Below are 17,686 nucleotides of genomic sequence, written 5' to 3' on the forward strand. Positions count from 1 at the left end.
ATATGCAGATTTAACACTAAATAATAAAGCTGTCTATGTCAGAAAGTATAACTTCAACCAAAAAGTCTCTCAGCTGAACACTGTTGCTTCTGTAGCTGTAAACTTCTATTCACAACCAAAACTATGACCTTTGCAGGAGACAAATGAGGAATAACAAAGACAGGCAAAAAATGTTCAGTGATACACTAGTTAGACTCCTCTGCTGCACATAACAAAATCATAATGAAGACTGTAATATAAAAGTGAAAGCTTGGACTAGATCAAGAACAGTCGTAATAGGGTAGATCAAGGTCCACTAGTTTGCAATGTCATCATATGAAGATTTTTATAAAAAGGATAGGGTCATGTGAAATTAACTGAACATCCTACCCTGGTGGCTGTTCCAACTTGAAGAAGGCAGTTAAGTCAAAATTCCATGTTGGTTACTCTGCCTCTTGCCACAGCTAGACTAATGATTTCTGCTTTCAAAACACACATGGAGCAATACTACTGAATTCTTCAAGCAAGAAAGATATTTACCTGCCAGCAGATACCATCAGAACAGGTAATTAAAGTGGACAGCAAGGGCAGTTAAACCTTGAACTGCATTAAGCAAGAAGTCAATCTGTGACCTCTACCTCTGTGACCCCAACAAAAGCCAATGGAAGGACACACTCTCATTTAATGTCAAGATTCAGGAACCCTTTTCACAGACTTTTACAATACCTGTGTTTGCTTTCACAGTGCAATGCAATCACAATTCTACCAGCAATTATTTAAATCAGTTCCTGATAACAGATTTTAAAACAAACAACTAGAGTATAGAAAACAATTCAATTCTGCAGACAAAAAAAAACCAATCCAGAAATGTATTATTGTCTGGGAGGAATACAAGTATGTACCACTGTCAACTTGGATGAACAATTTGTACTAGGTTCCTCTCAAAAGCATTGTCTTTTTGAGAAGAGAGAGGCAGTAGTACCAAGAAAGATCAGCATACAAAGCAAAACCTGAAAACCTCCTATTTCTTCAACAATAAGCAAAATTATAAGATATGGAAGAGTACTAATTCTGGGAAGAATTCTGCTCGCTATTACTACAAGACTTCCACAGTTAATTTTTTCTTTTAATGAAGCAAATCATATAGAACATGTCAATTCTCAATATTTATCATTTCAGAGGGATCCAGATGTAAACGGTAAAGAAGTATGAATTGACAATTTTGTTCAAATGCAATCCATCTGGTTCTAAATTCATTTACATTTGGCTGTGAATCTGTGGTCACTTAAGATTTTCAGTTTTTCACCTGGCTGACCAAGTTTCATGGAAGTAAGGTATTCACAGTTATTCAAAAGAAAAAAAAAAAATCTATGAGAAGAATGACAATTGGAATGTTTGCCCTCAGAAAGTTACCTGTTTTCTCTTTGAAAACAGAATCAGAATTTTTCTGAGTTGACTAGCAACCTAATATCCAGTAGAAGATTGGATAACAGACTAAACACAGATTGGTGTTTCTCTTCAAAATAGCATTTTTTTTAAAACGGTATATTACAACAGGAAAACAGCATCCTTAAATCAGTCATTGTAAAAAATCATGATCTGTCTTGCAAAAATTCTTAAACAGCACTTTGTTATTTTGACATCAAAATCTGGAGAGAAACTATCTTATGCTCTGGTTTTCTGCATTACTGGTCCATGATAGAAAAGCACAATCTTCTTTGTCAAAAGCACTGAAAACGGAAAGCTCTCGAGCAAAGGCTCAAACAGCCAACTGATTACTGATGACCTAGTTTGCAATTAAATTAGTCCAGCTCAGTAATGTGCCTTTCTTTAGAGTGTTTGGCATGTTCTTAATATTCCATTTCAGGACAGTTAAAACTGAGCCAACTGAAGTACAACAAACAAAGCAAAAAGCTTTTGCCATTGTTTAACTTCTTTTTCCAAAACTAATTATCCAGGCAGATCTATAACCGATGTTAACTTCTATGGACTAATTTCACTATTCAGTTTACTCTGACTTTTTTAGTCTTTGAAGAAATGTAAATCTTATAACTGTTTGTTAGGTCTACGTCACTGAACAATCCTTTAACTAAAACACAAGCATATGTAGCAAGTCATCTGAAGTATGAATAATTGTACTCATTTTTGCAAGAGAATGTTCATTGTTGGAAGATGCACTATCTAATTGCAATGATAAGACATTATCACTTTAATTGGACAACTATAAAGGGTCTTTTGAAGTTAAATGCATAGCTAATCTACTAGGTCACTCTCGTTAGATTACAGTTCCTAAAGCACTAATTAAGTCAACTTGTAGTCACTTCCTTCTGTTCTGGATTACCTTGACACTGCATTAACAATGTGTATAAATCTCTTCCCAGTCCATCTACCAAAACCCATAGTGGACTAGCCTCCATTTAATCACTTTCTCCAATAGAATGTGCTTTAAAGTCTTTTAAAAATACATACTACTTTTCTTTCCAAAACAGAATGTTCACTCTGTCATCAAATAAATAAAATCAAGTAATTCAACAGTGAAAGGCATCTGAGTTATAACTAAATTTGCAACCCTCATCAAGAGATTTTCAGATGAAGAAACAACAATTCTATTCATTCTACACATCAGATAGAAGTACACAGACATCCACCCAACTGTCTTAGGCTTCAATTCAATCATCTGGAATACTGAATATTCATTTTCATATTATTTATTACTAAGGTATTTGTATGCTCACAAACACACTGTTTGAAGACTGATAACATTCAGTATTTACGATCTAATTTTTTAAACTTCATTAAGCAAACACATAAGCTTCAGAAAAAAACTTAAGCTAATGCAGAAGACATGTACCAATGCAGAAAAATTGAGGACTTCACTACACTCTGGAAGAAAGTGTACTTTACTGGATTTAATTAAGAAGAAAAACATTAATTATTATGCATGGCTAAATAGATCATTTTTACAGTAATTAAATGCATTTCTTCATATTATTTTGCTTAAGACATAAAGATCTCCATGTATACTAAAATAAGAATTTTTGTGTAGTTATAGAACTAAAGGCAATGTGAGGGGAAAGAAGGATTTTTAAACATGAAGTAGCACTTTAGCAATATACCTCAAAATTACAATCAAACCTGATGACTAGGTTAAAACTGACATTGACCAAATCAAAACAATTCCAGCATAGAAGTGGAGCTATTAATGAGATAAAAAGATATAAGCTACAAATCCACCAGATAAAGGTAACACACAAGAAATACGATGGAAAAAGACCCCAAAAACAACAACTTAGAGTTCTGGGGTTTTTATAGATAAATGAATTACAAGACTCAAGGAAAAAAAAGAAAAACAAACAAAAACCGCACTGAAGTGATTTCACTTGGGCAATGAACAAAATAGTGCAGTAGAAGTTTCAAGTTCTACCAATTCTCCATGTCCTTTATAATAACTTATATTAGTGTCATGTGCAAATGTACTTTGAAACCCAGTTAGACAAACACTAGAATGAGATGCATGAAAACAAAGATAAAATTATCTTTTTTATCCCAATTTTCTTTACAATCCAGTTGAGATTTTAAAATCATATACACTAGCCTTAAATTCATCACAGGGTTAAGAATACAAATGCCATAAAAACCAATACTGAATCTCTTTCAATCTCTTAATCTATTACCTAATCCCTTTATTTAATTAGACTAGTAAAATTGTAGGTGTTCATGAGCTTTTAAATAAAGTTTTCATCAAAAGTAATTTCATACTTAAATACCATGATGCTGACCTACCCTACAAGAAAATTCTTTTGTATTGTACTACTTTATTCCAGTCAGGTTATTTATTCTTTTTGCACGTAAATAAAAGCATATTGCTTCATTTTAAAGAAAAACAAAGGCAAGCCCACTGTTGTTTCAGTTGTAAAAGACAAATTTCAGGTTTTAGCAAAGCAGTACCATAAAATACTTTAAAGCTCTTAAAGCTGCACTGCTTTAACTTAGATGTTGAATTTCACATGCTATTTTCACATAATAACTAAAACAGAGAGAATACTTGACAATGCACTCCTCACACATGCTTCAGTAGCTGTGTGGCAGAAATCAATAGGTTTCTGTTTTCCTACAAGTCACAGGCATTTGCTTCCTTTCACTCAAACAGTGCTTAAGGAAAAGCAGCTTCCCACCTCTCCACTGTAGAACAGTCAATCTGCTGTAATTATTGTAGTCCTGTTTGATTCATTAGGTGCCCAGTACATGGAAATCTTTAACAGTCAGATTATAACAGAGATAATAAAAATATTGAATCATGATGTTTTCTAGCAAGCATCACTAACTACAAAACTATCCAAACTTCATAAATACATGGTGAAGTATTTATCTCTAATAAGAACTCCAAATATAGTACAGATCTCTACTGTGATAATTTTTATCCCTTTTTAATAACCTAAATAAAACTTGTTTTAGATAATCAGTCCAAAGAGAGGGTTACTAGAATAAATTACAGTTGCTTAAGTATGCATTTCTAATGGCAAAATTCTTGCAAGAAGTAGGTGGACCATTGAAGATGTGAAGAAAGGGAGAGAAATGAAAGTACACTGCTCTGATTGAATTGCAAATGCTACACCTTTATCCAACTTACACAGTTACATAATTTTATTTAAAAGTGTTACCATAGTGAGGATGAAAGCAGCTATACAAGCAAAGTCTACCTGTTGTAAGTACATTGGTTCAGAATTAAGTATCTATTGTAATGAATTTTAAGTGCTCTAGTAGTAGCTCAATTGTCTACAAAAATACAATATGAAATGTGAATTTCCAAGTGTAAATAGGTCATTTTAATTGTGTTTAAATTCAGTAGCTAAATTACAATTGCACACATGAAAATCTAAGTCACATGCAGACAATTCATTAGATTTTGAAAGCAAACAACACAATCACAATTACTTTTTTTGTTAAAGAAACATGAAAACTGTTGAGATTTTTTACAGGAAAGACAAATATAAAATGTATAACAGAATAAAAGAAAAAATATAGTTAAATGAACACATTTATCAGGTATATACTGAAAACAGAATGGATTAGAGTCAGAAGAACCAACAATAAATTTCGAAGAAGCAAGATGGCTTTATTTAATGACTGGAGAAAGAGGAATCCAGTTCAGAGTGTGGATAAAGCAAACCGATATCTCTAATGCCTATCCAAGTCCTCCCCTTTCCTTACCCCGCTTTTAAATAATGTGCCAAAGGTGAGCACAGATGAGATGTGCTTCTTAAAAAAAACTGGTTTAAGACTTTAAGGTTCTCATTCATTATAACATTCTTAAAACAGTGAAGATTAGGTTTCATTCAGCTTTGGATCAGAAGCTGGGGTACTGTTCTTTTTCTCACCCTTCAGCACAGTAATACCAGTACTTGACTTTGTCTCTTGTGCCTAGCACAGTTCTTCTCACAGCTCTAACAGGTCCCACTCTGCCTAGCCACACCTTTCCCTATCATTCTTTCCTGATGAAAACTGCATTTCTCTGCACTTACTCTATGGCACCAGTGTGGCAATCTGCTGCTAATCCCTTCTCATACCAGTTGAACCTCCTCTTGGTTTTGTGCTGTAACTTAGAAGGAATATACTGACATGTTCTCTACTATTTCCCTGCTTCAGAAAGTAAAATTTAATATCTTTTAAAATGGTCCCTCCTAAATCCTACCACACTCCATTTGAAATGCAAATATTCTAGAGGAAACTACCAGCTATCTATTTTTAGAAAATCCTTCTGCTGCTTCTAACAAAGCCTTTTAGATCTGCAGTCCCAGATTTCAATACCTGTGAAACTTAATGTGAAAGCCAAAAAACATCCATTTTAAAATTTCCTCAGAAGTAAAATCATACACACTTTTGACTCTCTGAAATCTAAAAAGCCTGTTTGGAGATAGAACTGTACCTTACAAATAATTAACAGCTAACATCAATAGTCAGAGATCACTGTTAGGTACTACGTCCTTAGAAAGAAATAAGCTTTTATCCTAAAAGCTTGCAATTAAGCTTATTAAAAGTGACACAAAGACATGAGAAAAAGACAAGATAATAATACATTAATTATTATTAGCATAAGGAAGAGTCATAGCATACCATTTGCCTAGTCATTCCAACAAATTAGCACAGTCAAGCTTTTTTTTTTTTTAAAGCATCTGAAAATGAAAACGTAAGTGACTTTTCAGACTTATGCAGGTCTTTCCTTTTTCATGTCAAGGGCAGCAGAAAAAAGTATGAAAGCTTCTCAGGGAAAGCTAGAACAAAGATGTATGACAACACTGGCAGGCCTAAAACCAATAAACTGAAAGCTCAAAACCTAGTAACAGAGACAACTAGATTTTGTTTTATGATGTAGGAGTCTGGAATGCAGGATTTCCATCCTTTTTAAACGTGCTTAGGATTGCAACAAGACTTTGTCATCTTGCACAATTCTGTCCACACCTACGGGAGAGCCAAATACTCACCTCATCAGTAAGAAACTCCTTACTTAGACCAAAGTCTGTCAGCACCACATGGCCATCAGAATCAAGGAGAATATTCTCAAGTTTTATATCCCGATATATAATCCCCAACTGCAAACAGAATATAAGAAAAAGTATTTCCAAATAGTGCAACCACACCAAAAAGATGTTGCTGAATGCTTTTAAATATAAAGCCACCAAAATTTACATTATTAAAGTAATCTGACACATGAAAGTTGCATCTCAAAAAAGACAAAATTTTTTTCATTTTTAAAAGCCTTTGAAGAAATAACTAAAATTAAATTTTAAATCTTGCACTGCGCACATCTTAAAATTTCAAGGACATACTGTATATCCCTTGAATCCAAAAGTGACCAAATACTTGCTGTTGAGTGCAAAACTCAGTTCTCCTTTCATTAAGATTGAAAATGGATGCTTCTGTCATACAGCCTAGACATAGACCATGCATATATGCATGCTTTGTAACAGTCTACAAATCTACTTATTACTTCTGAGAACTATAACACTTTTCATTTCTGCAGCTGTGCTAGAACTCTACTACTAAGTTGTGTAGAAACAAAGATAACGGAACATTACAACCCAAAACTTGTTCATGTTCACTACAAATTACTTTTAGTAACATACACCAGTTCACAAGGATTACTAAAAATGAACAAATCATTTGTCAACAACACTACTCTTCACCCTGCAGGCAAAAAATTGTGGCCTTAATCTGGTGCACAAAGAGAGACGCTTCAATGAGGGTTATTGCTAATTATACAACTAATGTCCCATTGCTAGATAAAGTTAATTTCAATTTAGAACAATCTAAAACAATAGTTCTCCTTATTTACTTTATATGATACAAAAAGAATACAGCTATAATTTCTCAAAATCAGCACCAGAATAAAGTTATTTTACCTTGTGGAGATGTTCAAGTGCCAAAACGATTTCCCCGATGTAAATTTGCACCTCATTTTCTGAGAATCTCTCTCTGTGTGAAAGATGAGTAAACAATTCTCCTCCATTTATATAGTCTAAAAAAATAGAACACAGAAGCTTATAATTTCATTTTTTGAAGATTTTATTTTCTTATTGGAATATTATTAGGTACTTTGTAAGCTATTTAGTAAAACATTCTAAGATGCTTTTCCTTAATTGTAATTCACTAGTATTTCATAGTGCTGTACAATATTCAATTTATTTCTTAGAGAACTGAAGGAAGAACAAGAGTCATGTCTGAATAAGCATCAAAACCACAAAATAAACCTCAACTACTCCCAAATTATAAAGATAGGGTTTTTTTCACAAAAATAAGTCTTTTAGTTATTTAGGAATATGAAAAGAAAGAAGCACAAATCATACCTACAAACAGAACCCTTGCAGATTCTTATGAAATACTCTGATGGGTAACAAGGCAGACTAACACGAAGAAAAGCAATTCAGAAAACAGGTATTAGGGGAAATAATCAACTATGAACAATTACAAAATTTTCCCTTCACAAGGGCAACCTTGATGGCAAAACTGCAAAACTTACTGCAGGAGATTATTTCCACATACACTCCCTCATGGAAACCACACTTTCATTCTTTGCAGGCTATGACACAAAGATTTTTCCCTCAGCAAGGGAGAGGGGAAAAAAATTATTGCAACTGAGCTCTACTGTAACAAAAACATATTTTAGATGTAGAGTTGTTTATGATAGCAGTGTACATTACAGCCATTAATTTGCAATTGCACAGCCTCCATTATTTTGTTTGTGATCTACACACACAGAGCAGGGAACATGCCCCAAAAATCTTACCCAGTATTTTTTTGAATATTGCTTCTATAGATTTGTTGGTATAAAACACAAATCCATTAAAGGGGTCTGATCGTATTTTAAGTTAATAGTTTGAAGGAAAAAGCATATACAAAAATTACATGTATTTTGATCTCTCCCCACTTTTCAGATCTCCAGTTCTCTTTGAAAAAGAATATTAGTGGAATCAAACAATATGAGATGGATTATTTATCTAGACCAGCAAGCAAATGAAAAAGATTTAATGAAGCGTAAATAATCCCCATTTTACAATTGTTTCCTTCTTCTAAACAAATTAATCATGTAGAAAAAGGTAACAGAAACAAATTTTTAAAATATTTCTAGCCAGAACTGCTAATTTAGTAGTAGGGAAGCATTGAATTGCCATTGAATTGTTCTAAGGACTGTGACAGATCCAAACCAAAGCTGCCACTGGAGGGGCACAACAAACTTAATTCTATCCAGATTGTAACACTAACCACAGCCCAATGAAACAAACAGCCTTCAAATTCTTGGTGTGAGATCAACTGCATCACTGGCTCAACAGGAAAAAAAAATCCTGGTTACTTCAGTATAATCTGACCTGTCAGGTGGAGTTTATTTAGCTATTTTTTGAAGCATTAGACATTTAACCTTGTGTGACAAGCTCTGTAAAGAATTGATGGTACTCACATGGATACAACACTTTGTTCATTCCATATAGTTTAAAGCCAACATAAAAATTGGAATCGACTCCCAACTCTGTTTTCTAGAAATTTGGCAGAAATGCAGCTGCATGTCTCTACTTGATTCAGTCTAAATTCATATAGCTGTGTAATCTGACAGCATGAAGAACTGTTCTAAATATTGCACCAAGGCTTCAATTCACAAACCTCTAAAAACTAAAATGGCAGGTAGTTCAGCCCAGTACAAAAACAAGACAAATACTCGTTTCCCCAAAAATCCTGAAGCCTTTGAAACACTTAAATTCCAAAACTAAACTAAATTGATTTATGCAGACTTCTTATATAAGACATGAAACACTTGTAACAAACAGTTTGGGTTTTTCCCCCCCTCAGGGAAGGTGTGAAGCCCCGTTGATTTATAAAGTAGCTTTACATTATGTTAAGGAAGAATTTTAACTGTTACAGAAAGTCATTAAAAGAAATTTTTAAACTAATTATTCCTACTTTCTGCTGAAAATGAAGGATAGAAAGACCTTTCTGGCCCAAACAGTTATACTAAGAATGGATAGAAAAAAAAAAAAAAGAAAACAAAGCAAAAGACTGTAATTGTATCTTAGCTATGAACCTCTTGCTTCAAATATCACCGCAACATTGCATTATGGTGGACACGTGCCCTGTCTGCACTACTTGCTATGCACTGTTCTTCAGGACTACTGGGCTTGCTCCTTTTTGACTCTTACGAGAATATAATATCAAACTAAATTTTCTTTCATAAAGAGACTTTTATAGCCTTCTACTTATGCTTATCACCTAAACTTCCCCCCCTACTATGTATTTATTTTCAGGCAACTACATCTATCTCAGGTTTGAGGGGTTTTTTTTTGGTTTTTTTGGGTTTCCCTCTTTTTTTATATATATATTTCTTATAGGATCTAAAAATACCTGGACTTAAATAATGGTTCCGTAATATTTATAATAAATATTCACATTTTCTCTCACTTAATATTTCAATTTTTTTTCCAAATTGTTAGTCAATAACTTTAAATCAAATATAAGTTTCAAAACCTTAATTTTTAACAGTTACTATCAAGGAATCACAAAGCTATCAATATATTTCTAACTATTTGTGTCAATCTTTGATTTATTTCTTTGATATCCTAGTCAGAGGAATTTGCAGTTACAATTTTCAACTCTCATTTTCAAAAGGAGTTTAGTGAACACTCCATTTCAGTTCTACCTATTATTTCACTGTACTATGAAACTAAGGTATGTGCATAGAAGACCTTTCTAAGAATTGATGGCTAGATGTGTATATTCATTTAACGTTAAGAAAAAATTTGCTAATTTGATGTAAATCAGACTGTTAATAAAGGTTAAAAAAAATAAGTTATGGATAAAAAGGAATGCAAAACTTCCATTTCAATTAAAAGACAATTTACTTTCTCAAACATTTCACTAGAGAAGCATATTATGAAACCAAGACTTATTAATCATTCATTTTACAATTCTTTTAAAATACTCTGTGTAAGAGTATTTTAAAGGTTTTAAGAAGGTTTTAAAAATTGCTGGCAATTTTCTTACAAATATGTCTCATATACCAAACACTAAAATTTGCTGCTAATCCAAAAGGTAGAAATATTTCTAAAATTAGAGTAGTACCAAACCTTATGAACAAGCTCCACTTTCAGCACAGAAATCTGTGATTTTGTACTGTCTCTTAATGCCCAAAAATTGATACATGCAGGTATCTCAATACTCAAAGATCAAATTATCTCAAAACATTTAACAAAGCAAATGCTTCCAGGTCGTTGATGAATATTCATATACAGTTTTTGCTGCATGTAAGTCACAGATAACCACTATCCTCTCAAAGTCAGAGTAGCACTCTCAAGCTCGAACAGAACAGGAAAACCACAAACACAGACACTGTTGAAGATGAATAGTATTTTACTTACTATGCTTTCTCATACAATCTCCACACACACTGTACTTTAGACCACATAAAAAAAACCTTACAAAACATTAAGATAAAAGAGCTCTTTTTTTTTTTCATAAGAACTTGAATCCTGAAGAGTACTCACCTAAAATGAGATGAAGCTTTGTATCTGTCTGGAAGGCATAATGTAACGTGACCAAAAACGGTGATTGCCTAATGTGCTCCAAGACTTGTCGCTCTGTCCTTGTGTGCTCAGTTGTTTTGGCTTTTTGAACTATTGTTGCTTTCTTCAATACTTTCATGGCATACAGTTTTCCAGCATCATGGCCGCTTACTTTCCTCACTAGGAATACTTTTCCATAGGCTTAAAAATTGGGGAGAAAAAAATCCCAAAAGAAAAGAAAGAAAAGAGAGATAAAAACCACAAGTTACCTACTTATACTACAGATCTGGCTGATGCCATTATTATTTTCAATTACTCATTGTTATGGCAGACAGTAATCACTCAGGCTAAAAATCTACTAAAACACTTTTTCTCTTTCAGATTGACCTCTTCTGAGCAAAATTTCAAAAAATTAGCTTCATAAGTGAATACTGCAAGAGTGGAAAAAGCAATTGAACTTCTTCAGTACTTAAAAACAATTTTAAAAGCTGATGATTTTGTCCTCTGTAATAACCTAAAACATCCATACCTAGAATTAAGCAAGAGTTCTGAGTAAGAGATGCTATTTTTTGCTCTTAAAATAGTCTGCTCATATTTGCACAACTCATATATTTTCATTACTGGTTTTATAGCACTAAAGTTACAAAAATCCATAGAAAAGCCAATTAATTCTTCCCATCTGTATTTTATACATAGGAGCTTTCTGAGGTTCTCATACTGGACTTAAAAGGACTCCTGGGAATTCTACATAAATAAATTTTATACCTTTACCAGGCAAACCTGTAGAAACTGTAAAGGTTAGAATTAGTGTTCAGTTGCTGGGCCATGATCTCACTGCAATTACAGAGATATGGTGAGATAGCTTGCATAACTGGAATACTGTCATGGATGGCTACATACTTTTTAGGAAAGAGGCCAGAAAGGCAAGGTGGTGGAGTTCTCTTTATGTAAAACAGCAACAAAAATGTATCAAGCTTTGCCTAGGGGTAGATGAAGGAGGAGCCAAGAACTTATGGATAAGAATTAAGTAGAAGATTAAAATGGGTGTTTACTACAGGCCACCTAATTAGTAAGAGGAAGTAGGTAAGGCCTTCCACAGACAGTAGGAAATAGCCGTCACCATCACAGGCCCACAATTCTCATAACCACCCCTACAGCTGCTAGAAGAGCATCACAATTTGGCACACAGGAGCCCAGGAGGTTCCTGCAGAGCACAGATAACTTTGACATAGGTAGTGGGGAAGCCCACAAGCAGAGATGTGCTACTGGATCTTGTATTAAGAAACAAAAAAGGACTGGCTGGGGATGCGATGGCTGAAGGCAGCCTTGATTGCAGTGTCCATGAGATCGTGGAGTTCAGGATTCTGCATGGAAAAAGCAAGGCAGTAAGTAGGATTATAGCCCTGGACTTCAGGAAAAATAACTCTAGCACCAATCCTCAAGGGCCTACTTGGAGGAATCTCATAGGTTAGGTCTCTAGAAGGTAGGGGCAGGTCCAAAAGAGATGGTAAATATTCGAGTAGCACTTCCTCTATGCTTAAGATCAGGCCATCCCTGTCAATAAGACATTAAGCAAAAGGGTGCTGGAGGCCTGAATGGATGGGCAAAGCACTCCTGGCAAAACTCAGGCAGAATAAGGAAGTTTACAGAATATGGAAAAAGGGTCAGGCAACTTGGGAAGAATATAGGAATATTGTCAGAGTATGGCAGCTATGTGTCAAGGAAAGCAAAGATCCACTTGGAATTAAATCTGGTAAGGGATATCAAAGACAAGAGGGGCTTCTTCAAGAATATCAGTAGCAAAAGGAAGACTTAGGCAAATGTGGGCTCACTGCCCAATGAAGTAGGCACCCTGGTGACAAAAGGTACAAAAAAAACCAAAAGTTACTAAACACCTTTGCTTCTTACTCACTGCTAAGGCTGGCCCTCAGGAATCCTAGGCCCTGGGGGCTTTCCCTTGGTTGAAGATAGGTTTAGGCAAACCTGACACCCACAAATTCATGAGCCCTGGGGGGATTCACTCATGAATGCTGAGGGATTTAGCAGATGTTAGTGCTATACCACTCTCCATCGTCTTTGAAACATCATGGACAACAGGAAAGGTTCCTGACGACTGATGAAAAACCAATACCACACCAGTCTTTTAAAAGGGCAAGAAAGAAGATCCAGGAAGCCATAGGCCAAACAGCCTCACCTTCACCCCTGGAAAGGTGATGGAACACCTACATGCGCATGTGGAGGAAAAGAAGGTTATAGGAATAGCAAACATGGATGCACCAAGGGGCAATCATGCTTGAACAATCTGGCATCCTTCTATGAAGAATGAGATATAAAGATGGTTAGAGAATTGAAGCATTTCTTATGTGAAATAAGAAGAAGCCTATTTCTTCTCCTCTTTAGCCTGGAGAAGAAAGAGGGTATCTCATCAATATGAACAAATATTTTATGGACAGATGTCAAGAGGATGGGGCCACACTCCTTCCAACAGTGCTCAGCAACAGGGTAAGAGGCAACCTGCTCAAACTGAAAAACATGAAGTTTCATAAGAATGAGAGGACAAACATCTTTGAAGATGACAGAACACTGGAACAGGCTACCTGGAAAGGCTGTGGAATCTTCAACTCTGGAGCTATTAAAAAACCACTTGCACACAATTCCATGCAACATGTTCTGGGTTAGCCTGCTTTAGCACAGAGGCTGGACTAAGTGGCCTCCAGTGGTCCCTTCCAACCCCAACCATCCTGTGATTCTGTAGCAGACACACACTATGTGAAAGAATCAGTGTTTCTTTTGTAGATGGCAATATTTATTGCTCAGCGAATGAGGAGAAAGGAACTATTAAATGGTTGACTTATTTAGATCAAGCTACTTAACAAGTTTTCTTACAAAAAAGATTTTTAAAACACTAAAAAGTTATGGGTGCAAAAAGGAGAATCCACTAAAAAATTAAGAGCTATTAGAAGACAAAAAGTTAAAAGGTTAAAAACAAATATTCAGCTTTTTCAGAGAAAGCAAGTCACCACAAGAATTCATCCTGCCTGATTCAGTCATATATGAACAAGTGAGGAAAAAAATGTGCTTCATTTAGTCAATTATGCAATAGAAATTGAAGCTGACTGCTGAAAATTACCACAGTATCAAAATACTAAGTAGACGAAAAAAAAAAATGGCAGAGAAAATGTCAAACAGTGAACACATAATCCACATGAAGTATCATAATAGCACAGAGTGCTAGAACTGAGGAGAGAAAAAGCATCAGGAGTTACCAAAGACCACCCCAAATACAATGTTAGAAACTTCAAGGAAAGTACTGAAGAAATTATACAAGTGTACCCACACCTTCAACACAAGCCCAGAAGTCCCTTATGCTGTGGTAGAAATCTTTGTGTGCTCCTGTCTTGAATGAAGCACACTATTTTGGTACCTTCTCTCTTCTGTCCCCAACTACCCTACTCCCATCAGGGGAAAAAAAAAAAAAAAAAAAAAAAAGTATAAAATATTAGGAAAGTATAAAAGAACTCCTCTAAACATGATGGGAACTAAACATTCTTCCATTTTAGTCTGAAAAAGTAGAGTACTTAAGATTCCAACAGAGAGTTAAAGAAGAAAAAATTTTAAAACTCTAAGATGGTCAGTAAAGAATAAATTTTCATTATTTTTAGAAACAAAATATCTAAGGCAACAAATTAAATCATTAGGTATCTGCATTAAAAGCACACAAGCAAATATGCAGTTAAGCTGTGGAACTACTGTTACATGATACTGCAGCTGTCAAAAATGCAGATGAATTAAAAAAGATTACATAAATCCCTGAAGGAAAGGAAAGCACAGCAAGTGTTGCCAAACTCTAAAGAGAATCTCTGGCTCAGGCAGACCCCAAACTGCAGGCTGCTACAAGCTCACTAAGGAAATCATCATTGTAAGCTGCTCCTTAAGCCATCATGAGACAGAAAAACTAACCAGGTCACTGTTTTGTCCAATCCTTGTAATTAGCTTTGCACTACTTTCTCAAAGAGAATGCTCAAATATCTCAAACCTGAAAATACATTGGACAAGCATATACAATCGTGATGTGAGACACTCATACTGACTTGGCCTTTAAAACAGCTACAGAATACAGAGCTCCTAATAAGCATCAAGTGCAACTCCAGATTTCTTTCTGGATTTTTCCAGATGGGTAATTTAGAGTTTTTAACTACCAAATGACATGTGAGCTTTTTCCTACATCTGAGTTCTACTTCAATGCATATACAGATCTGATACTGCTCATATACTGAACAATTCTTTCTCAGGAGTTCTTTACCTGACTCATTGCACCCTAAGGAATCATGCTTCCCTTCTTTACAGAACTCATTATCTGCAAAAAGAACTTTCATAAAATAAGTTTTCATAATCTATCTCTCAAGAATGGCAAACAGAGTCAGAATAGGTGGCATCTTTCTATTTTGTGACATATGCAGGACAGTCTCTTTCAAGATTTTGCATTTTGTGGTGCATTCTCCAACACTGCAGTTACAAGATCTTGAGCCAGACTGAATGGTCATCAGCTATTCATCACCAGGGAACACGAAGTTTATCAGAAATATTGGAGAACATTAAGTTAAATTAAAATGAACAGAAGTCTCATGATTGTAACACTTGGCTACCTGTGATTCTGCAGCAGGCACAACAAGAACAATGTGAAAGAATGAGTGTTACTTTTGTAGATGTATCTTTAATCACATTTTATATAAACGTAGAAGAATGCATCTTAAGTGAGAGAATGCAGAACCTACTACAGCTTTTCATGTAGTATCAGAGAAAATTATCTGGTTAGTGTGATAGCTGTAAGAATCTCTAGAAACTATACTCTTTTTGCCATAAAAGACTTTGCAACACAGAACTTTGACATGGTACAAATTGTTTCTTCAGGAATCTGAAAAGGACTGAGAGAATGATGATGATTCTCAGCATTTTTAATGAGGATAAATCTTAAGTAGCACTATTTTAATCAAATGACTCATAATATATCCAACACCAGAATCTCTGATAGCACCACAAGAAATCTACTTAAAAGACAACACTGCAAAAGCCATTTATTTAAGTGGCAGCAAAAAGAGAGCACATGAGCTAATTGCAATATTCTCACCTGACAACTGCACTTCAGTAAAGTTTTAATTTCTCAAAGAGCAACATTTTAATGTTCATTCTCATAAAATCTCATGCACATCTCATCTACTGCCAAGGGAGAAATACTCAGCCAGTAATATATGCCCAAAATGAAACACAAACAATTTACTAAATATCCACCCCTCAAATTCATTGAAAATACATTAAATGATAGAAAAACTACATAGACAGACACAAACTTTGTTAGACTGACCTGACAGCTTAAGAGAAATTAAATAAAAATGTAAGGAATTGTTATCAGCCTTTATGGATGACTAGGAGATTTCACACCAGCAATTTATACCAAATTTGCACTCAATTAGTGAGATAGAAAAATATAATTGGGTGCTAAAACCTCCCTTTTACTACTACCCTTCCCATGAATATAAATTCATAGCACTAGATTGTGACTATATATAAGCATACATATAAGTATACCTAAACATAATTATGTATATAATAATTTATATTCATAGTAATATATATAATTTAATATATATCATTCTAAGTAACAATTCAGCAGATCATTAGAATAGTATAAAATACATGCTTGCTGAAAGACAATGAGTTAAAAATATGAAGTATTCTTTGCTTCTTTCTGTACAAATGCAAGCACTAGAAGGCATCGCATCAGCTGATTCTTACAGAGAAAAAGGAGCACAATTCTTACTGTTTATAGCACACTAGATGGTTTCTGTGGACTCCTAAATTCATCAAAACTTTACATTTGCATCCATAATTTTTAAATGAATCTTTTCAAGTGCTAATATAAACTACACCTCATTATTAAAGCACTTGTTTTAGTGTGAGTGTAAGAATAAGCACAAGATTACAAAGGAAAAGGTTCAGAGGTACAAAATATTTAAGGATTTGAAAAAATGCCATTGTATTTTTGCACAATATATTCCTAATGACATCTTTGCTCTGCAGTTTAGATTTAGATTTAATCTGCCTAAGGAATTTGGAGGCAGAACTCTTACTGTGCTAGTATCAGTCCATATGAATTAAAAATTGGGATATGACAAAGTTAGAAAAGCATATAGCTCTAGCAGCTAAAAAATGGGGGGGGAAAGCCAAACAGAAACCTTAACAAGCCTCAACTAATAGCATTCTAAATAATTGTCTATGACCAAACTGTCAAAAACAAGGCATTCTCTGTCATCTTTCCTTAGATATCAGATAGGCAAGAATAATTAATGGACTTTTTTCAACATTATTACTTACTGTGAGAATAAATTCCCTCTCCCATTAAACAAGTGAGTGATTAATATGAAAGGCAAAACATGACAGGAAAGGGTAAGTTGCATCTTAAAATGTACTTAATATCAGCATTTTGTTTTTGTTTCTTTTTTATCTTTTTTCAAAGGTAAATTTGCTACAGTAAATAGTTACAGTACACAATACATGCCTAATTTTTTTTTTGTTCATTTTTAAAGAATGTCAGTTTTTAGAAGGCAGCACTCAAATTCAAGACAATCTACCAGTTGATATGGATACCATTAGTTTTTAATTAT

The 17,686-nt window shown here is 34.4% G+C and overlaps 1 protein-coding gene across 2 annotated transcripts in view; it reads right to left on the bottom strand.

Annotated features, from left to right (window-relative positions):
• Positions 1–17,686, bottom strand: part of RPS6KA5 (ribosomal protein S6 kinase A5) — a 64,937-nt gene that overhangs the window by 31,647 nt on the left and 15,604 nt on the right. For both annotated transcript variants that reach the window (XM_021531936.4, XM_021531934.4), the window contains exons 3-5: positions 11,007–11,225; positions 7,380–7,495; positions 6,462–6,569 (exon numbers count right to left, since the gene is read on the bottom strand). In XM_021531936.4, coding sequence (XP_021387611.1) covers positions 6,462–6,569; positions 7,380–7,495; positions 11,007–11,225 — 443 coding nt within the window. The remainder of the gene's footprint in view (positions 1–6,461; positions 6,570–7,379; positions 7,496–11,006; positions 11,226–17,686) is intronic.

The sequence above is a fragment of the Lonchura striata genome, chromosome 5 (genome assembly GCF_050655825.1).
Source record: "Lonchura striata isolate lonStrDom1 chromosome 5, ASM5065582v1, whole genome shotgun sequence".
In the NCBI taxonomy this organism is placed as follows: Eukaryota; Metazoa; Chordata; class Aves; order Passeriformes; family Estrildidae; genus Lonchura; species Lonchura striata.